The following is a 23048-nucleotide window of genomic DNA, read 5'->3' as shown; positions in this document are numbered from 1 at the left end:
ATTTCGAAATATTCCATTTTTTTTTCCTGCAGGAGGTGCTTTTCCCACTGTTTTTTCCATTCTGGCTGATCCAAATGAGTATACAATGACTTTTTTTGATCCTTTAAAATACTGAATTTTGAAATATTTCATTTTTTTTCCATCCAGGAGATGCTTTCCCTGTTGAAGGCTGATCCCGATGAGTATCGAATGAAATTTTTTTCACCCTTTAAAATACTGAATTTTGAAATATTCCATTTTTTTCCTGCAGGAGGTGCTTTTCCCACTGTTTTTCCTCTTCTGGCTGATCCTAATGAGTATATAATGACTTTTTTTGATCCTTTGACATACTGAATTTTGAAATATTTCTCTTTTTTCCATCCAGGAGATGCTTTCCCTGTTGATGCCTGATCCCGATGAGTATTGAATGAAATTTTTTGACCCTTTAAAATACTGAATTTTGAAATATTCCATTTTTTTTTCCTGCAGGAGGTGCTTTTCCCACTGTTTTTCCCATTCTGGCTGATCCTGATGAGTATAGAATGAAATTTTTTGATCCTTTAAAATACTGAATTTTGAAATATTTCATTTTTTTTCCATCCAGGAGATGCTTTCCCTGTTGATGGCTGATCCCGATGAGTATATAATGAAATTTTTTCACTCTTTAAAATACTGAATTTTGAAATATTCCATTTTTTTTCCTGCAGGAGGTGCTTTTCCCACTGTTTTTCCTCTTCTGGCTGATCCTGATGAGCATGATGCACCCTCACAGGAAATATGACGAGGTTTTTTAAAATACTCCCATTTTTTTGATATAGGAGTTTTTCCCACTGTTTTTCCTATTCTGGCTAATCCTGATGAGTATATAATGAAATTCTTTGATCCTTTAACATACTGAATTTTGAAATATTTACCTTTTTTTCAACCAGGAGGAGCTTTCCCTGTAGTTTCTCCCATTCTGGCTGATCCCGATGAGTATCGAATGAATTTTTTTGACTCTTTAAAATACTGAATTTTGAAATATTCCATTTTTTTTTCCTGCAGGAGGTGCTTTTCCCACTGTTTTTCCCATTCTGGCTGATCCAAATGAGTATACAATGACTTTTTTTGATCCTTTGACATACTGAATTTTGAAATATTTCTCTTTTTTCCATCCAGGAGATGCTTTCCCTGTTGATGCCTGATCCCGATGAGCATATAATGAAATTTTTTTCACCCTTTAAAATACTGAATTTCGAAATATTCCATTTTTTTTCCTGCAGGAGGTGCTTTTCCCACTGTTTTTCCTCTTCTGGCTGATCCTGATGAGCATGATGCACCCTCACAGGAAATACGACGAGGTGCCCAACGTGGACCTGGGCCCCCTGGACCCCTCGGTGCTGCTGAACGTTGTCATCGGCTACACCCCCCCCACAGCCCTGGCTCGGGAAATCATGAAGAAAGTGGCTTTTGATAACTTTGAGGATGGTATTCAGACCCTAAATCCTTTTGTTTCAGACCCTAAATCCTTTTTTTTTCACACCCTAAATCCCTTTTTTTTCCCCTCCTATCTCATGCTGTGACTTGTGTTGTGTTGTGGTGCTGTAACAGGAAAAATCTGTATTTTACAGAAAGGGAATGTGAAGGGGTTGGGCGTTTTTTGTTGATTTTTAGGGGTTTTTTTGGTTGGTTTTAGGGATTTTTTTTTGTTATAGGGGTTATTTTTTATTGGGTTGGGTTTTTTTTTTGCTGGTTTTAGGGTTTTTGTTGATTTTTTAGTTTTTTTTCCTGTTTTAGGGAATTTTTTTTTTGCTGGTTTTGTCTTTTTTTTGCTGGTTTTGGGGTATTTTCCCTTTTTATTAGGTTTTTTTTTCCTGGGTTTTGGGGTTTTTTGCTGGTCTTAGTTTTTTCTTTGGTTTGGGGTTTTTTTTTGTTGGTTTTAGGGTCTTTTTTTCCAATTTCAGGGGTTTATTTTTACTGGTTTGGGGTTTTTTTTGCTGGTTTTTGGCCACCCACAGCCCTGGCTCAGGAAATCATGAAGAAAGTGGCTTTTGATAACTTTGAGGATGGTATTCAGACCCTAAATCCTTTTTTTTTCACACCCTAAATCCCTTTTTTTTCCCCTCCTATCTCATGCTGTGACTTGTGTTGTGTTGTGGTGCTGTAACAGGAAAAATCTGTATTTTACAGAAAGGGAATGTGAGGATGTTGGGCGTTTTTATTGATTTTAGGGTTTTTTTGGTTGGTTTTAGGGATTTTTTTTTGTTATAGGGGTTATTTTTTATTGGGTTGGGGTTTTTTTGCTGGTTTTACGTTTTTTTGTTGATATTTTAAGGTTTTTTCCTGGTTCAGGGGATTTTTTTGCCAGTTTTGGCTTTTTTTTGCTGGTTTTGGGGTATTTTCCCTTTTTATTAGGGTTTTTTTCCTTGGTTTTGGGTTTTTTTTGCTGGTCTTAGTTTTTTCAATAGTTTGGGATTTTTTTGTTGGTTTTAGGGTCTTTTTTCTGATTTCAGGGGTTTTTTTGCTGTTTTTTTCTGGTTGTAGTTTTTTAGGGGGGGTTGAGGTTATTTTTTTCTGGTTTTAGGGGTTTTTTTGCTGGTTTTTTTTTGGTTGTAGGGGTTTTTTTGGGGGGTTGAGTTTTTTTTCTGCTTTTAAGTGTTTTTGGTGGTTTTTTTAGGTTTTTTTTGCCAGTTTTAGCATTTTTTCTTGGAATTAGGATGTTTTTTTCTGGTTTTAGGGTTTTTTTCTGCTGGAGTTAGGACTTTTTTGTTGGTTTGGTTTTTTTTTTTTGTTGCTTTTGGTGTTTTTTTGTTGCTTTTTAGGGTTTTTTTACTAGTTTTGTAGTTTTTTAGTGGTTATACAGAGTTTTGTTGCTTTGGGGTTCTTTTTGCTGGTTTGGCATTTATTGTTGGTTTTGAGGGTTTTTTTTTTACTGGTTTTGGGTTTTTTTTAGTGGTTCGGGGTTTTTTGTTGGTTTTAGTGGTTTTTTTGGTGGTTTTGGGCAGGTTTTTTTGTTGGTTTTAGTGGGTTTTTTGCTGGTTTGGGTTTTTTTTGTGTTAGTTTTGGTTTTTTTTTTACTGTTTGGGGATTTTTTTATGACATAAAATATTCTGGCACTGCCATTTCCAAGTGATTCCCATTCCTGGGGCAGCCCCAAGGAAAAAAAAGCAGCTCTGGGGCTGATTGTGCCTCTCCTGTGCCAAAAAACACCAAAATTTTAAATTATTTCAGTTGCTGATTCTCATTAATTCTTTGTCACCTCTTCTTTTGAAAGCAACTTTCCTTTTCCTTCTTCCTGTTTTTGTTTTTTTTAATGTTTGGTTTGGTTTTGGGCTTTTTTTTCCTGGTTTTTTTTTTCTTCTTATTTTGTTTTCTGCATATTTGTTTGGTTTTTCCCACTCTTTGGGTTTTTTTTCTCCACTTGTTTGGGTTTTATCCTTGTTTGTTTTTCCTGTTCCTCTGTTTATTTATATTTTTTGCTTGTTTTTTCTTCTTTGTTTGGGTTTCTTTCTCCTTTGTTTGGGTTTTTTTCTCATTTGTTTGATTTTTTTTTTGCTTGTATGTTTTTATTCTCATTTGTTTGGGGTTTTCCACTTTCTTTTTCCCATCTGTGTAGGTTTTTCCTGGTTTCTTTCTTTTTTTTTTTTTAATTTTTTTTCCCTTTTTTTCCCCCAGTGCTTTCCTGCACCTCACACACAACAAACACTTATTTCTCCAAACTTACTCTGGAACAGTTTGGGTGGGAAGGGTCTCCAAACCCAAATAAATCATTAATAATTTTTATGCCATTTCTTTAAAGTGCTGCACATTTTTATTCCAAGCAGTGGCAGGGAATTAATAAAAAACGAACAAATATATTATATTATATTATATTATATTATATTATATTATATTATATTATATTATATTATATTATATTATATTATATTATATTATATTATATTACATTACATTATATTACATTATATCCTATTATATCCTATTATATTATCCTATTATATTATATTATATTATATTATATTATATTATATTATATTATATTATATCCTATAATATTATATTACATTATATGCATTATATATTTATTATATTATATTTATTATTTCTATTCTATTTCATTAATCATATCATATTATATAGTATAATATTCTATCATATTATATTACTTTACATTATATTATATTACACTCTATTGCATATTATATTATATTATATTATATTATATTATATTATATTATATTATTATATCCTATTATATTATAACCTATCATATTATATTACATTATATGCATTATATATTTATTATATTATATTTATTATTTCTATTCTATTTCATTAATCCTATAATATTATATAGTATAATATTCTATCATATTATATTACTTTACATTATATTATATTACAGTCTATTGCATATTATATTATATTATATTATATTATATTATATTATATTATATTATCCTATAATATTATATTACATTATATGCATTATATATTCATTATATTATATTTATTATTTCTATTCTATTTCATTAATCATATAATATTATATAGTATAATATTCTATCATATTATATTACTTTACATTATATTATATTACACTCTATTGCATATTATATTATATTATATTATATTATATTATATTATATTATATTATATTATTATATCCTATCATATTATATTACATTATATGCATTATATATTTATTATATTATATTTATTATTTCTATTCTATTTCATTAATCATATAATATATAGTATAATATTCTATCATATTATATTACTTTACATTATATTATATTACAGTCTATTGCATATTATATTATATTATATTATATTATATTATATTATATCATATCATATTATATCATTATATCGTATTATATCATATTATATCATATTATATAGTAACATATTGTATTATATTATATTATATTATATTATATTATATTATCATATTCTTTTTCTATATTGTATTATCACAATATTTCTATATAATATTATTATGATATCATTTTTACATTATGTTACATCATCTTACACTAATTTTATATTCTATTTCTATAATTTTTTATATATATATATTTCAATACAATTTTATTTTCTATTTCTATTCTCTTTTCCTATTTCCATTTGAACGCTGCCAGGCCTCATCACCGAGGAGTATTTGAGTGAGGAGGAGCTGGAGGAGGCGAGTTTTCTCAAGCCCTCCAACTTCGTGGGGGTGGTGTTCAAGGGCCCCATGTCCTACCAGCTGCGCTTCCGCGACGCCGGCGCCGCGTCCTCCGTCCACACCGAGTCCCGAGGTGAGGCTGGGGGCAGGAACCTGCCAGATCACCCCATACTTTCATTTTTTTGGGGTTTTTTTTGTTGTTGTGTCTATTGGTTTGTGGGGTTGGTGGTGGTGTTATCAGGGAGTGGAGCAGCTGTAATCCTATTTTCTGGGATTTTGACATGGCATGGCCTGGCTTGGAAAGGATCCTGAAGATGATTATTCCCTATTTAATCATAAATCCAGTTATTAATACGAATCCAGAGGTAAACCTGCACGGGAATAAGATGGAAAATCATCCCATATTTTCATTTTTTGGGTTTTTTTTTTTTGTTGTGTGTATTGGTTTGTGGGGTTGGTGGTGGTATTATCAGGGAGTGGAACAGCTCTAACTCAGTTTTTTGGGATTTTGATGTGGCATGGCCTGGCTTGGAAGGGAAATTGAAGATGATTATTCCCTATTTAATCATAAATCCAGATAGTAATACGAATCCAGAGGTGAAGCTGCAGGGCAAGAACCTGCCAGATCACCCCCTATTTTCATTTTTGGGTTATTTTGTTGTGTGTATTGGTTTGTGGGGGTTGGTGGTGGTGTTATCAGGCAGTGGAGCAGCTGTAATCCTATTTTCTGGGATTTTGACATGGCATGGCCTGGCTTGGAAAGGATCCTGAAGATGATTATTCCCTATTTAATCTTAAATCCAGATAGCAATAGGAATCCAGAGGTGAAACTGCAGGGCAGGAACCTGGAAAATCACCCCATATTTTCATTTTTTTGGGTTTTTTTTTTTGTTGTGTATATTGGTTTGTGGGGGTTGGTGGTGTTATCAGGGAGTGGAGCAGCTCTAATTCTGTTTTTTGGGATTTTGACATGGCATGGCCTGGCTTGGAAAGGATCCTGAAGATGATTATTCCCTATTTAATTGTAAATCCAGATAGTCCTAATAATCCAGAGGTAAACTTGCACGGGAATAAGCTGGAAAATCACCCCATATTTTCATTTTTGGGGTTTTTTTTTGTTGTGTGTATTGGTTTGTGGGGGTTGGTGGTGGTGTTATCAGGGGGTGGGCCAGCTGTCACTGGGATTTTTTGGGATTTTGATGTGTAATTATGGCCTGGCCTGGCTTGGGTGGGCTCCTGGAGGTGACAATTCCCTGTTTTCCCCAGCCACGTGCTCCAGCCTGCGGAAGGGCTGCGAGTCCCTGACCTACTGGAGCTCGGGGTTCACAGCGCTGCAGGCCTGCATCGACGCGGCCATCATCCAGGTGAGAAACCACCCCAGAGCATCCTGCAGCATCCCAAAATATCCCACAGCATCCCAAAACATCCCACAGCATCCCACAGCATCCCAAAACATCCCAAAACATGCCAGAGCATCCCAAAATATCCCAGAGCATCCCACGGCATCCCAGAGCATCCCAGAGCATCCCAAAATATCCCACAGCATCCCAAAACATGCCAGAGCATCCCACAGCATCTCAAAATATCCCAAAACATCCCACAGCATCCCACAGCATCCCAAAACATGCCAGAGCATCCCACAGCATCCCAAAACATCCCACAGCATCCCAAAACATCCCAAAACATGCCAGAGCATCCCAAAATATCCCACAGCATCCCACAACATCCCAAAACATGCCAGAGCATCCCAAAACATCCCACAGCATCCCAGAGCATCCCAAAGCATTCCACAGCATCCCAAAACATCCCACAGCATCCCACAGCATCCCAAAACATCCCACAGCATCCCAAAATATCCCACAGCATCCCACAGCATCCCAAAACATCCCAAAACATGCCAGAGCATCCCAAAATATCCCACAGCATCCCAGAGCATCCCAGAGCATCCCAAAGCATCCCACAACATCCCAGAGCATCCCACAGCATCCCAAAACATCCCATAAAATCCCATAAAATCAGGCTTGCAACAGAAGCTGGGGGTGCTCAGCCTGGAGAAAAGGAGACTCAGGGGTGAACTTATCATCCTCCACATCTCCTGAAAGGTGGCTGTGGCCAGCTGGGGTCGGGCTCTTTCTCCAGGAACTGACAGAACCAGAGGACACAGCCTCAAGCTGCACCAAGGGAAATACATTTGGATATTTGGATATTGAAATAAATTTGGATATCAGGAGAAAGTGTTTTACAGAAAGGAGATAAAGTTCTGGAGTGGCTGCCCGGGGAGGTGGTGCAGTCCCCATCCCTGGGTGTGTTTAACAAAGCCTGGATGTGGCACTGGGTGCCAGGGTTGAGTTGAGGTGTTGGGGCTGGGCTGGACTCGATGGTCTTGGAGGTCTCTTCCAACCTGGTGATTCTGTGAATTCTGTGAAAATCCCACAATATCCCATAAAATCCCATTCTCACCCTAAGGAAGGGCAGATCCAGGGGCTGCTTGATCTGCCTGCTAATCCTGGGAGATGCTGTGTCAGATCTCAGCTGGATCTGATGAGAAGGCAGAAGTTTCCTGGTGGGTTTGGCCATGTTTTGTCCAGGGAAAACATGGGAAAATCCCATAAAATCCCACAAAATCCCATCCTCGTCCCAGAAAAGGGCAAATCCAGGGGCTGCCCAGGCTCCTTAATCTGCCTGGAGATGCTGTGTCAGATCTCAGCTGGATCTGATGAGAAGGCAGAAGTTTCCTGGTGGGTTTGGCTGTGTTTTGTCCAGGTACCACTGGGAAAATCCCATAAAATCCCACAAAATCCCATCCTCGTCCCAAGAAAGGACACATCCAGGGCTGCCTGCTAATCCTTAATCTCTCTGTTAATCCTGGGAAATGCTGTGTCAGATCCCAGCTGGGATCTGATGAGAAGGCAGAAGTTTTGGGGTGGCTTTGGCCATGTTTTTTCCAAGTACCACTGGGAAAATCCCATAAAATCCCATTCTCACCCCAAAAAAGGGCAGACCCAGGGGCTGCCCAGGCTCATTAATCTGCCTGGAGATGCTGTGTCAGATCTCAGCTGGATCTCATGAGAAGGCAGAAGTTTTGGGGCAGGTTTGGCCATGTTCTGTCCAGGACTGTTTATCCAGGATTTCCCCAATCCTGTTGGGCTGGATTATGAGGATTTTTGCCTCCATTTGCATCCCAGAGATGCTGAACATGCAGCACAACCCTCCTCAAATGCTCACCCCAAAATGCCATTCCAAGCAGGGGCTGCAGAATTTACCTTATTTTGGTGTCACTATTGCTCAGCAATTTTCCCCTATTTCCCTCCCCTCACCCTGCTCATGGTGGCAGCAAATTCCATCTTTTTAAGTGACAGAAATTCCACTTTTCCTCATTTTATCCCCAGGCATTCAGGTGTTTCCCAGTCCTGCTTTTGGCCTGGAATTTGGGGTCAGGAAGGTTTTGGGCTTTCCAAATCTCCCCCTGACAGCAAGGGTGGAGTGGTTGGGATGGGGCTGAAAAATCAGGGAAAATGTCAAAATAACTCTTCCTCCTCTTCCTTCCAGCTGAAGACAAATCATTCTGTTTGGGAACAGCTGGATCTGACCAGAGCCATGGTTATGGGAGAGGCTGCAGTGGTGGAAATTGATAATTTCCCTCGTGCAATCATTTTAATTTACCTGGTGATTGCATTCTCCCCCTTTGGGTATTATTTGGCAATTCACATCGTGGCAGAAAAGGAGAGGAAGCTGAAGGAGTTCTTGAAAATTTTGGGACTCCATGACACTGCCTTCTGGTATGTGAGTGGTTGGTGTAACCTGCTCCTCAGAAAAGGAGAAAAAATTTAAATATATGTAAAGAAAAATTATTATATTAAAAAAATATTATATTAAAAAAAATTCTATTTAACCTCTTCCATCCCACCCTCCAGTTCTTAAATTGTTTTAAGTGAAAACAACCAAAAACTGAGATATTCTCTACAATCAAGCAGAGAGTCACTTGCAGTAGCATGAAAATATGAATATTTTAATAAGTAATCTTGCTGCATTTATTCATGTAAAGCTCCACCAGATTAGAGGGATTAAACCTCATCATGTGTGATGTTTTATGGAGGTTTTTAAGCATTTTTGGCTTGCTACCTCCTTTCCTAGAAGCTCAACAGGTAACCTGCAGCCAGGCACGTAATTAAATTAATCCAACTCTAGAATGTGAACGTGCCAGAGCAGTCTCAGCAACAGGTCTTCAATTGTTTCCTCACCCTGACAAAAATTGGCCTGGGCAAGAGAATATTTCATTTTTCTCCCAAATGATGTGTTAATTTGAAATCCTTGATAGCTGAGGGGATAAAACCAGGTTTTGCTTTGCCCTTTCTGGCAGGGTTTTCACATCTGCACTGAAACAGCCACCTGGGGTGGTTGGAATTATTTTCTTTTTTTAGTTGTTTAGAGAAAATGTGTCATTTTTTTTGCTACCTGGACACAAACCACCCCTGTTTGCTGAGGTCAGAGCTGCTCTCAGACTCACAGCTCTGTTTTTCAACAGAGTAGAATTTTATTACCCTGCCCAGCGGCCTGTATTAAATTTTAAACAGAATTTCTTGAATTATTGAAACCTACGACTCTGTTACCCTCTTTTGCCTATACCAGGGAATTAATTATGCAAAAAAAATAAAGGTGAATCACCTGACTGTGCATCTCCAGCTGCCCTGGGTCTCGCTGTGTGCCAAGAACAGCCCCAGGATGTTTTATTTAGGTTTTGTTAATGCTTGGCCTTCGGTGCAGTGAGACATAGAGTTAGAAATTAATTTGAGGTAGAAGTCTGTCTGGAATATTCAAGAGTGCTGGGTTTTGCTGTTTGTGTGGCTGGGGATTCATTCATTTTTCTGCTTTTTTCTCCCTAGGCTGTCCTGGGTGCTGCTCTACGTCAGCCTGATTTTTGTCATGTCCATCCTCATGGCCGTGATCGCCACGGCCTCGTCCCTCTTCCCCCAGAGCAGTGTCTTTGTCATATTCCTCCTCTTTTTCCTCTATGGAGTCTCCTCTGTGAGTATTCCTGGCCCTGAGCAACTCAGCCATCCCATCCCTGGGGGTTTCTTGGTTTTATTCCCTTCCCACCTGATCCTGTTACCCTCTGCCAAAATATTTGTTGTTTCTGGAGGGTTGAGCAGTGCTGGCAATCTGAGCTGTCCCATCCCTTCCTTGGCTTTTCTCCTGTTTTTAGGATGTTGTACAGGTGTCACCCATCACCATGAAAAATGCTTTTTCCCTCCTGGAATATCTGAGTTTATAATCATCAAGTTTTGAATCTTCAACCCTCCACAGAACCATTCTGCAGCCCGGGTCCTCTTCAAAACATTTCCTGTTACTACAGCGTTTAAGAACCTAATAAATTGTCAGAGAATGATAAAAACCACATCATAAATGTATTTATGGATCCAATTGCTTGTCTAAGTTGATAAGAGGAGCAGTTGGACTCGATCTTGAAAGTCTTTTCCAACTGAAAATGATTCCATGAATCTGTGCTGTGGTGACTATACCAGGAAAATTATATTATATTATAAATTCTGCGACTGTCAGAGGCAGCTATGGTATTTTCCCTTAGTTTTTCTACACAATTTCTATATTATTATCATTATAATTACCTTTTTTTAAATATATCATTATTATTACTACTATTATTATTATGACAGTACTTTCCTGTCTGTTTTTCCCTCTGCCCTCAGGTTTTCTTTGCCCTGATGCTGACCCCTCTGTTTAAGAAGTCCAAGCACGTGGGGATAGTGGAGTTCCTGGCAACTCTGGTTTTTGGCTTTGTGGGCCTCAACATCGTCCTGCTGGAGGATTTCCCCAAATCCTTCGTGTGGATCCTCAGCCCTTTGTGTCAGTGCAGCTTCTTGATTGGTGTTGCACAGGTAAATCCCTGCCTGCCCCTGCAGCAGCAGCCATGCATCATTTATCAACAGCCCTTGATGGGGGTTTGAAATAGATATTTTATTTTATTCAAAAAAAGCATTTTATTCAAAGAAAAGCATTTTCCCCACCAGCAGATATTTCATTTTATTCAAAATAAAATATCTGCTGGTGGGGAAAATGCTTTTTTTTTTTAATAGCAGTTTAATATCCAGCACCGTAAAGTAGCTGTTATTCTTTGTGTCCATTTGGATCATTTCTCATTATTTTGGGGGTTTTTGCCAAGTTTTTGGCTAAGTTTTGGGGTTTGGTGTTTTTTTTTTTTTTTTTTTTTTTTTGCGCTGTGCCATTTTGCCTTTTTGGTGTGTGAGGTCTCTCCCTGCAGGTCATGCATCTGGAGGATTATGAGGATGGGGCAACATTTGCAAACATCAATGCTGGTCCTTACCCACTGTGTATCTCTCTGGTTCTCCTGGTGCTGGACAGCATCTTTTACCTGCTTGTAGCTGTCTACCTTGACCAGGTGATCCCAGGTGAGTTCCTGACAGAAACTGGGCTCTGGGAGCTCATCCTGAAATCCTGAGCCCCCCAGGTTGCTGGCATCTCCTCCCTAAATTCTCTGCAGAAAGGAGGTGATGCTGTTCTCACTCTGAATTTCACACTTCTGGCTGAAATAATTTATATTCTGTCAAAACTGTGAGGTGTGAGGAGGGGTTTTGGCCTGGCCTTAAAAAGCTTAATTTTCCCTCTTTGTGGGGGAAAAACTTCCTTTCTGAGTTAACTACAACCTCAGCCTTTCCAATTTCCTCTTGGAGGGCTGGAAATCAAAGCCTGCTCTTCCTCCTCCAGATCTCTCCCTGTGGCAGAAGAAGTTGAGCCTAAAACACAGAATAAAGTTGTTAATCTGGGGATGAAAGCCTGGTTAAGCCCCTCAGCTCTGCTCACCTCCAAGCCCTCTCTTCTCTCTCTGCCACGTTTAAGTCACTGCTCATTCAGCACTGGGGATTTCTCTGGGAGAGAAGGAGATTTGCACATTTATTTAAATGCTCAGCAAAAGTGGAGCCTGCCAGCAGAGGGGATGGGGAATTGTGGCTTAAATGGAAATTTGGCTGATGGAATTCCTCAGGAGCAGGTGTGGGCTGGCTGGGGGAGGAGCTGAAAGCCCAGAGCTGTGGTCTATATAATATTATAATATAATGTATAGTATTTCTGGTTGCTGCTGAAAGCCCAAAGCTGAGATTTGTAATATAATATGGTATGATTATGATACGATATAATTATGATATATAATATAATATAATATAATATAATATAATATAATAGTCATAATATAACAAATATAATATTATATTTTCTATGATATTTCATATGATACATCATATATATTATATGCCGTATAATACATAATATATTACATAATATGTAATATATAATATATAATATACTATATATTATATACATTAACATATATAGTATAGTATAATATACAATGCTATATAATATATATTATATAGCATATATGATATTATATATGCTATATAATATATAGTAATATAATATATATATTACAATATAGTATATAATATAGTATGTAATATAAAATATAACATAATACAACATACCATAACATATTATTATATTATATTATATTATATTATAGCATAGTATATTATAGCATAGTATATTATAGCATAGTATATTGTAGTATATTGTAGTATATTATAGTATATTGTAGTATATTATAGTATAGTATATTATAGTATAGCATAGTATAGTATATTATTATGTAATAATATAGACTATTATAGTATATTACAGAATATTATAGAATATTATCGAATATAGAATATAATACAGAATATTTGTGGCTGCTGCTCAGGAGTTGCCTTCTGTCCTGTCCCCCAGGGGAGTTTGGCCTGCGCCGCTCGCCCTTCTTCTTCATGAAACCCTCCTTTTGGTCCAAGCACAGGAAAAACTACAGCGAGCTCTACGAGAGCAGCATCAACGGCAGCTTGAGCTTCAGCGAGATTGTGGAGCCTGTGCCTTCAGAATTCCAGGGCAAGGAAGCCATCAGGTACAGCCCCTGCCCTGCCTGGGGAATTCCAATGCTTGAGAACCCCTCGTGGCTCTCCACTGCTGGGGCTCAAACAGCACATGGATTGCAGAGCCCTCCACACAGCAAATCCCCATCCTCAGGGCTGTGGAGCCAGGGAGAAATCACCTAAGGAGAGAGGCTTGGTTGTTGTAATCTTCTGCTAGGGATGGACGAGATGCACAATTATTTTTTAAGCCGTGGAAGGTGTTTTTATTATCTACAGGTTCAGTTTTATTATCTACAGGAGTCCAGTTTTAATCCTCATGTTCCCCTGAGAACATGGTGGCTGTTGTTGCATTATTCATCCACCCAGGACTCTGTCCACACCATCCCTCCACCAGGTCCAGCAGTTTCACACAGCCTTGTCATCTTTCCACGTGCAAGTTTCATTTGCTTTCATACTCATTCTCCTCCCCATTACTCACCCTCCATAATCCACTCACCGTCCTCGTTTTCAGGGTGATGAGGCTTCCAAAATCCATCCTTGATTTGGTGCCTCCAGATAAACTGGCTGTTCTTTTCATTTGGAAAAACAGCAGGTCTGGAATGAGGGTTTTTACCTCTCTTGAAAAGAAAAATACCTGCTTTCTTTTACCTGATTTTGATCAAGAGCTGTCAGGAATCACATCTTTGGAGTCCATTCTGCTATCACCTCTTTTCCATGTCACGTCTCTGGAGTCTCCTGTTGTGTTGTGCAGCTGCTGGGGAGTAGCTGTTCCCTTTGCTAGCTTGGGAAGCCTCTAGAGCATTGTTCCACCATGTGAAAGAGACTCAGATTTGAAATAATTCAGTTTACCATCACAGGAAATACCTTAGAAGGTGACCAGGAAAAGCCTTCTGATGCCAGGGTGGAGACAGGCAAAGTTCTGGGAGAACCTGTCCTGTCTCTTGACTTGTCTCCGTGGGCTTTAAACACATCTGGTGCCACTTCAGTCTGGTTGGCTTGTTGTGATTGTTGATGACTGAAAATGCCTTCAAAGGTGCTGAAATAGTTAATGCCATGACGTGTCTTCTTTCAGAATCAGCTGCGTTCAGAAAACATTCAGGAAAAAGGGGGAAACCGTGGAGGCTCTCAGAAGTAAGAACCTTTCAGCTTTTTAGCTGCTGCTGGGATGCAGAGGAGCAGTAGCTGAGTTGCTGAGTGATCTTCTGGGTTTCAGTTCAGCCTGGTTTTGGTTTTTTTTGGAGGGGTGGGGCCCTGGAGCATGAATGCCAGATGTGCTTGTGTGTGTCCTCTCTCACACAGTGGTGTCTAAAGCAGCGCCCCAAAAATGAGCCCTCCATCCCTAAGGAAAGCCTGCTGGCATCACCCCCAATTCCCAGTGCCCATCTAGTGATGTAACCTCCCCTGCCCCACCTCCCTGATGTTGTCACCTCCTTTCCCTGGGTGGCTTTGAGACGTGGCCACCCCAAAGTGGCTGTGGGACCATGCCAGGCCGGCCATGGGGTGTCCCCCAGGCAGAGTGGGAATGTGAGCATCGGGATCGAGCCTGGGGCAGGAGCTGGCTCTGGGGGCCAGGATCCCAGCCTGACACCTCCTCTCGCTGTGCCCCGGAGCAGATTTGTCCTTTGACATCTACGAGGGGCAGATCACGGCGCTGCTGGGCCACAGTGGCACCGGGAAGACGACGCTGATGAACATCCTCTGCGGGCTGTGCCCTCCCACTGACGGTGAGTGCAGGCCTGGGGCTGCCCTGCTTCAGAACCTAGCCTGAGAACCTTGGTGGTTGTTCCAGGATGCACCAAATTCCTTTGGATAAGATCTGAAAGAGCAATTCCTGTCCATGCAGGGCTGTAAAACCCTCTCTGCTGATTGCCCCTTCCAGTGGAGAGTTTCCAGCTGTCTTGGTTTGAACAGACAGGTGTCTGCTAAGGAAGGCAAGAGCCTTCCCTGAAATGGAAAATGGAAACCCGCTCCCTCTGAATTGTTATAGTTTTGAAATTAAGGGGCTCATGGGATTAGGAGTAACAGTTCTTTACTAGGAAAATTAAAATACAAATGCAATAGTACAAAAGAAAGAAAAACAAACCAGTGCCAGAGTCAGAGCAGGCCCTGGCAGGCTGTGGGTCAGGGTGGTGGCAGCAGTGCCATTCCATGGGGGCTCAGCCCTCCTGCAGTGCCAGCTCTGCTTCTGCTGGAGCAGGATCCTGGACAAGGCTGGAGTTTTCCTCTGAAGCTCCAGGGCTGCTGGAGATGGGCCTGGGCTTCCTCTGGGAATGCAGTGGGGCAGAAAGCTGCTCCTCTGGGAATGCAGTGGGCAAAGGCTGCTGTAGTGCTCCAAGCCTCAGATTGTATCCAGGTAGGAATGCTTGGCTCCTCCCCCTGGGCGGAGCATCTCCCCATGGGATGATGGAATTTCATCAGCCATGCAGGGACACTCACTGGCCCATTAACAGGAGATAATTAATAGCCCATTAACAGAAGATATCTCCTGGAGGGAGGATTATATGTGGAAGATATAAGGAAAACTGCCCAATGAACAGAAGATACCTGCCCCATGTCTGACAGATGGCAATTGAATATTTTATATTATATATAAATATATTATATTATATTATATTATATTATATTATATTATATTATATTATATTATATTATATTATATTATATTATATTATATTATATTATACTATTACAGAATATTATAGAATATTAGTGTAGCCAGCCCATGGCAGGGCTTGGAATGAGATGAGCTTTAAGGCCCACTCCAGCCCAAACCATTGCATGATTTTATGTTCATTTCTTTTAGGGTTTGTCTCAGTCTATGGGCACAGAGTGTCTGAGATCGACGAGATGCTGGAGGTGCGGCAGATCGCGGGGGTGTGCCCCCAGGCCGACATCCACTTTGACATTTTGACTGTGGAGGAGAACCTCTCCATCTTTGCTGCCATCAAGGGCATCCCTCAGAACGATTTGATACAAGAGGTAACTCACCTGGGCACAGGTGTTGTCTCACATGTACGTTTTTAACCTGTTAATCCTTGAGGGGTTTTTCCTTTTGCAGGGAAATATTCCTTCGTGGTACAGTGGACAAAGAGGTACAGGCAGATCTTTAGATAAGGATAAACATTTAATTTTTCCCAGGATTAAATGCCCATGAAATATTTTAAATCCAGGTCTAGTTATAGCCACCATTAAACTTTGTGTGTAGGTTGGGCAGTTCAGATACAGAACACACTGGGAGCCAGCAGCAGTTAATTTGAATGTTAATTGTTAACAATCTGGTTTAAAAATTTTATAGGGTTTTTTTTTTTTTTAAAGAAAAATGTGTTTCTTGTGTTTTCAAGGTGCAGAAGGTGTTGCTGGATTTGGAGATGCAGCCCATCAGGGACAATCAAGCCAAAAAATTAAGTGGGGGGCAGAAGAGGAGGCTGTCAGTGGGAGTTGCTGTTCTTGGCAACCCCAAGGTGAGAGGGGTGGAATTATTCTCAGCTTGGTGTTGCTGATCCATGGAAGGCTTCGTCTCTCTTGTCAAAACCAACTAATGTGCAAAAAATGCAGAAATTGTTCATTTGAGCACCTTTTTTTCTTCGTTTATGGTTTAATTGCAATCATTTCAATCTCTCAGCCTTTGTGCCTGAGGCTCAGGTAATGGCAGCAGCCTTGGATTTGATCTCTTTGGCAAATAAATAGTGTGGCAAGTTTTGTGTGTCATTTCTGGCAGGTAACATTTATCCCCCCAGCAGTGAAATTGTTGGATGCTTTCCTTCCAAAGCCATCCAGGAGCTGGCAGCAGGAGCAGAACCGGAGAGATCTTTTGTGTTGCAGCTCTGTAATTTCTGGCCTGTGAGGACAGGGACTGCTTTGAGATCTGTGGTTAAAAATGATGTGTGTGACACGTCCTGGGGGTTTTAAAAGCAGGTGTGTGCATTTAACCACCCCTCAGGAGAAAGAGTGAATCCATGGCTAAGTTGTGCCTCTACTACAGAATTCTGTTGGAAGCAGAATAAAGCAGGCTGTGGCATTAATTTCTTACAGGATTTTTCCACTTGTCACAAGGGGAGCTGGATGTATTCAAAGCACAGGGACAAAAGCTGCCTCGTTAGTCTGGGTTGTTTCCTATTTTGCAGGAATTAACTGGCAGGTTTCAAACAAACCCTTCTGGGTGTGCTGGGGAGGGATTGCTGAGCTCAGGGGCCGTGGCTTTGAGAAGCCCTGGTGGTTTTTGCCCCCAGGTTTTGCTGCTGGACGAGCCTACGGCGGGGATGGATCCCTGCTCCCGCCACATCGTCTGGAACCTGCTGAGGAGCAGGAAGGCCAACCGTGTGACTGTGTTCAGCACCCACTTCATGGACGAGGCTGACATCCTGGCTGGTGAGCCCTGCCCCAGCCCAGCTTCAGCCCCCAGCCCTGGACACCACTGGTGTGCATCCCAGAGCAGGGTCTGGGAGGAAATGGTCCATTTTCTGCTTCCTGACTTTCCAGATCGTAAAGCTGTGATTTCCCAAGGGATGCTGAAATGCCTCGGCTCTTCTCTTTTCCTCAAGAGCAAGTGGGGCATTGGCTACCGCCTGAGGTAATTCTGTGCCCACTTTTGTACCTCTTAGGTGCCATTATACATCCCTTTATTACTGTTTTTTGTTGGAATCTCTGAGAAAGCTCCCCCCAGAAAGTTCCTTTTATCCTTGAATTGATTCCTTGATGAAGGCTGACCTAGAGCAGAGAGTAGACAGTGCTAAAGGATAAAGCAGGGATTTATTCAAAGGATCTCCTCCATGGATCCACCTTGGGCAGCACCAGAGCCCAGCCAGGGCTGCACCCAAGATGAACCAAAATGGTCCCAAAATGCACGAGCGCTCCCGGGGGCTCTCACTGGGATCAGCTCTGCTCCATTTGCACCTTGCAGTTCATTGTCCCATTCCAGCTCCAGCCCATGCACTCCCATCCTGCTTGTTTTTCTCTCTCCAGCCCACACTGTTTGTGCTCTTGGGCCTGAGGTTTGGATCATTTGTCCTTGGTGCCCAGCTGGAGAAGGAATTGTTTTGTCTCCCTGCTCTGTGCACAGAGCTCAGCATCCCCTCGTGTGAAGCCCAGACCCACACACTGAAGCAGCACAGAATGTGAAAAATAGAAAAGCTGAAACCTGAGGCATCAGAGCAGTACAACTGAATGTTTGGTGCATGTCAGGAGCAAGCCAAGCTCTAAACCCCAGTTCCTGATGTGTTTTTCCAGCATGCACATCGATGCCTACTGCAACACAGAGGCCACCACGTCTCTGATCGGGCAGCACATCCCTGCAGCCAGCCTGATCCAGCAGGACGACGAGCAGCTCGTGTACAGCCTCCCTCTCAAGGACATGGACAAGTTTGCAGGTATTTGTGGGGCTTTGTGTTGCAGGGATCAGTGATTGCAACAGGGGATGTTTATTAAGCGTGGCTTTAGGCTGATGTTCTTGATAAAGTGTCAGTTGTGCCTTTGTGGTTTTTTATATTTATTATTATTTGGTTGGTGGGGAGTCAGGGAGGGTTTTGTCAGGTGAGTGAGGGTTTTGTCACCTCTTCCAGTGGGGTGTGAGAGTTGTGGGTGCCCAACAGCAAGGGGAGATGCCTCTGTGGTGAGGAGTCCCTTCCACCTGAGCATCCCCTGGTCCTGCAGAATCACCATCCTCTTGCAGAGGGTTCCAAAGAGCAGGGCTGGCCTGCAGCAGGAAGCAGGAAAGCCCCAAATCCCACAAAAATCCTACAAAAACCCTACAAACTCTTGTGAACTGCAAAGAGCATCGTGTGACTGCCTTGAAATTCCATGGAGAGAGGGAGCAGGGAGCAGAGGGGAGGATTTCACTAGATGGCAGCAATTACCTGAGCAGTCCTGGGCAGGGCTCCTTGCTTTCCTCCCAGAAATAACTGGAATAAATCCTGTGTCCTTTGCACCATGTGGGGAGCTAATGGAGCATTAATATTGATGCAGCTGATATTCCATAAATGTTATTTTTTTTTCCCCTATTGCATTGGAGTTAATGATTTATGAGCTTTGCAAAAAGGCTGAGATTGAATCAATTCCCCCAAACAGTTTCAGGGAGAAGCTGAGGTTGGGAACACACCTTGTCAGCTGGGACAGGAGAAATTGTGGAGGGGTGAGGAGTATTGTCAGATATCCAAGTGCTCCTCCCATTTTATACATCTGAATTTCCCTTCAGCCTCACCTTGGCTCTGAAGCTTCTTTTCTTTAAGTCCTTATTTATAGGATTGACAAAAACCCAGTAACATTTTCCACCCCAAGGTGCTGTGAAGTTCTCCCACTCTGAACCTCACGTTGGGCTTCAAGCTCTGTGCCCTGTCCAGCATCTCCTGCCTGCTTAACCTGGCCTTAAACACCTGGGAATTCTTTTTAATAGATATAGATATAGATATAGATATAGATATAGATATAGATATAGATATAGATATATGTGTATTTTTATAGACACAAAATGACTCAGTGGTTTCATTTGTAAGATCCTGTATGCCTGGGCTGGGATTTAGGTAGGATGAGCTGTCCTGGGTATGATTTTTCCAGGAGAGGTCACCTTGGACCTGCCCTGAGGAAACTTTGAGCCCAGCAGCTTCGGGATGCTGAGACAGTTTTTAGAAGCACCACAACTTCAGCAAAATCACATTTCCTGACCACAATTTCTTGCTAAAAGGAGCCTGTCCCACCTTGCTTCTCAAACCACGACCTTCTGGTTTATTTGCTATTCCCACATGGCTGATTTTCCCTCCAAGCAGGAGGGTTTGGGGGTGGGTGTGATGTGCCTGAAGTGCTCTTGGCAGGTGCTGGAGCCGAGTTTCAGAGCTGCCTCTGTCCCTAGGTTTGTTCTCTGACCTGGACACCCATTCCCACCTGGGGGTCATCACCTACGGCGTGTCCATGACCACGCTGGAGGACGTTTACCTGAAGCTGGAAGTGGAGGCAGAGATTGATCAAGCAGGTGGGAAGGAGCAGGGCTGTTCCTTGGCTCCCCTCAGCTTTGGTTTGCTCTCAGTTCCCGTGGGATTGTCACTGCCAGAAGGAGGGAGCAAGGAAAACGTCCCTCACAGGGTGCTGCTCCAGCATCTGGGCATACTTTGGTTCTCACAACCTTCCAGGCTGTTGAATTATTCAAATACAATATTCAATATTATATATTGAATATTATATATATATTATATTATATTATTATATATCATATATATTGTATATATAATATATATTATATTATATATTTAATATATTCTATATATTATATTATTTTATTTGATATACTATATATTATATATTGAATATTATATATAATATTATTATATATTCAATATTATATATTATTATATATTCAATATTATATATTCAATATACAACATTCAGTATTCAATTGCAAAATACTACTTAACTCATGAAGAAAAAGGTAAAGAAGAAGGAATAGCTTCTGCTTTAAAACTTTTATTTTGTTTTATGTATATATTACTATTTTTTAATATATATTACTATTTTTTAATATATATTACTATTTTTTATATATATTACTATATTTTTCTATTTTATATTTTATTTACTATATTTATGTTTTAAAACCACAAACTCTTAAGTTTTTTACTCTGTAATATCACATGCTTCTAATTAAACTACACACTCCTAATCTTAGTGCTATTAATTAATTTTGGAAGCCTTCTCCACGGCTTCAGGTCAAATGCAGTGTTCTCCTGGGGGTCAGAGTCTGCCAGCAGAGAAAGTCTAAAATTCTCAGCATCCAGAGCTCCAACACATGGAGACCAGGAAAAGGCAGAGAATTGTGTGGGCATTGATTCTGGAAGCATCCAGGGGAAAAGCTTTTTAGTTATTAATTTTTCATCCAGCCAGCTCACATCTGACTGCTTGGCTTTACAGTTTACTTTGCCTTTTGAAATGCCCTTTATTTTCCTAATGGAGTTTGCTTTCAAGAAATTATAAATGTGCAGGGTAAAATTAATTTTCAGCCTTTTGTGTGAAGAGTAGCTGCACTCAGGGCTGAAACAGCTCAGCTTGTCTCACTCTAAATTAACTTTCAGTCCAAAAGAAAAGATGGGACTGCTTTATATTACTCCAGAATGAGTCAGTTTTGTTGTTTTTTTTTTTTTCTTTTTGACATCAGTTTTGAATGGTTTGAGCTGTTGAAATTATTCTAGAGCTTTCTGTGTGATCCAGAATTATTACTCTGTAACTGGTATGGAAATGACTCCCTAATTAGACTGACTCACAGAGTTTCTGGGTGGGTTTAAGAGGATTTGACAGCTGAATCTGCAGGTGCTGGGTAATACAGGTGCACCCACAGGCCCAGGGTATGAAACTGGGGCAAACCTGCACCTTTTGGTGGCAGAAGTTTGAATCATCAAGTCCCAAGGGTGATTGGGACTGGGGGGGGCTGCCCAGGGAGGTGCTGGACTCTGTCCCTGGAGGTGTTGATGGAGGGGATGTGGCCCTTGGTGCCACGGTCTGCTTGGTCACAGGCTGGACTCCAGGATCTCAGAGGTCTTTCCCAGCCTTGTTGGTTCTGGGATTTAAAACACCAGGGTTTTCCAAGGAAATGCTCCTTTATTTCTGCTGTGTCAGCTTCAAATACCTGCCTTGGGTGTGGTTGGGCTGGGTCAGGGTCACTGACCTTGGGGTTAAATGGAGGGGTGGGGATGGGGATGGGATTGGGATGGGATGGGACTGGGATGGGGATGGGGATGGGGATGGGGATGGGGATGGGAATGGGAATGGGAATGGGATTGGGAGGGGGATGGGGATGGGATTGGGAGGGGGATGGGGATGGGGTTGGGTTGGGATGGGATTGGGATGGGATTGAGATGGGGATAGGATTGGGATGGAATGGGATAGGACTGGGATGGGATCTGATTGAGGTTGGGATGGGATGGGATAGGACTGGGATGGGATATGATTGAGGTTGGGATGGGATGGGATGGGATGGGATGGGATGGGATGGGATGGGATGGGATGGGATGGGTGAGGTGACTTCTACAACAGGAAGAGCACGGGGTCTCTGGCCCCTGGCTCCCCCTCCTGTCCCATTTGCACCCCCAGCTCTGTCAGAGCACCAATGCCCTGCGTTTCCCTGCCCTGTTTCAGATTACAGCGTGTTCCACTCGCAGCAAGCCCAGGAGGAGGTGGACACAAAATCCCTGGATGACATGGAGCAGAGCCTGCTGATGCTCTCCGAGGCCAAGGCACCAGCCATGAGCAACTCAGCCCTGTGGAAGAAGCAGGTTTCCACCATAGCCAAAGTGCACTTCCTCAGCCTGAAACGGGAGAGCAAATGTGTCAGAGTTATGTGAGTACTGGGGCTCCTGCTTTGTGTGGGAGTCCCAAAACCTGGCTGAATGGCACCAAGAGAAAGCACATCCTCTCCTTCATTTTTCCTCATTTAAAAAAAAGCAAGTGTGGAGCTGTAATTTCTCTTAATAAATGTTTTTTTTGGGGGGGTGAGGGAGATGTTTTGTTTTTTTTTTTAATAGCATGCACATAAAACTGGGTTGGCTTTCACTGAATTGTAACAAACCCCAACCTTTTATTTCTTTCAGGTTGTTGCTTTTCCTCATTTTCCTTGTAGTTCAGATTTTGTTGTTTTTCATACACCACATCATCAAAAATGCTGTAGCTGCTATCAAACTCTCCCCAGATTTGTACTTGCTGAAGCCTGGAGAGAACTATCACAAGTACAGGAGTCGGCTCCTGCTGCAGAACTCCACAGGTAGGGCAGCAGCTCCTGTCTCCACCTCTCTCCTTCTCCCGAGTTTTGGGGTTGGGAATGAACTTTTCCCTTGCAATTAACCCAGATGAAGAGTTTCCAAGTGCCCAGGGGTGGTAAAGTGCCAGTTTGTGCCATGGGGTTTGGTTTGGAGATCCTCCTCCCATCTCCAGGACCTTGTTCTTGCTGTGTCAGAAGATGATTGAGGTGAAAGAAGTGGCCAGAAACATTGAGACAAGTTAAAATCCTG

General features: G+C 41.4%; 1 protein-coding gene across 1 annotated transcript in view; it reads left to right on the top strand.

The window, feature by feature from the left end:
• Positions 1-1977: 1977 nt before the first annotated feature.
• Positions 1978-23048, top strand: part of ABCA5 (ATP binding cassette subfamily A member 5) — a 36373-nt gene continuing 15302 nt past the window's right edge. Inside the window, exons 1-18 of the mRNA XM_053994663.1 lie at positions 1978-2027; positions 5106-5264; positions 6398-6495; positions 8681-8910; positions 10015-10156; positions 10837-11025; positions 11409-11556; positions 12929-13097; positions 14138-14196; positions 14679-14789; positions 15869-16044; positions 16407-16526; positions 17295-17433; positions 17545-17635; positions 18292-18431; positions 19907-20026; positions 22180-22381; positions 22632-22801. Of these exons, the coding sequence (XP_053850638.1) occupies positions 1994-2027; positions 5106-5264; positions 6398-6495; positions 8681-8910; positions 10015-10156; positions 10837-11025; positions 11409-11556; positions 12929-13097; positions 14138-14196; positions 14679-14789; positions 15869-16044; positions 16407-16526; positions 17295-17433; positions 17545-17635; positions 18292-18431; positions 19907-20026; positions 22180-22381; positions 22632-22801 (2497 nt within the window). The 5' untranslated portion in view covers positions 1978-1993. The remainder of the gene's footprint in view (positions 2028-5105; positions 5265-6397; positions 6496-8680; positions 8911-10014; positions 10157-10836; positions 11026-11408; positions 11557-12928; positions 13098-14137; positions 14197-14678; positions 14790-15868; positions 16045-16406; positions 16527-17294; positions 17434-17544; positions 17636-18291; positions 18432-19906; positions 20027-22179; positions 22382-22631; positions 22802-23048) is intronic.

This window comes from Vidua macroura, chromosome 19 (assembly GCF_024509145.1).
Source record: "Vidua macroura isolate BioBank_ID:100142 chromosome 19, ASM2450914v1, whole genome shotgun sequence".
Taxonomy (NCBI): Eukaryota; Metazoa; Chordata; class Aves; order Passeriformes; family Viduidae; genus Vidua; species Vidua macroura.
Note: the sequence above shows the minus strand (reverse complement) of the source record. Positions and strands in the feature narration are given on the sequence as shown.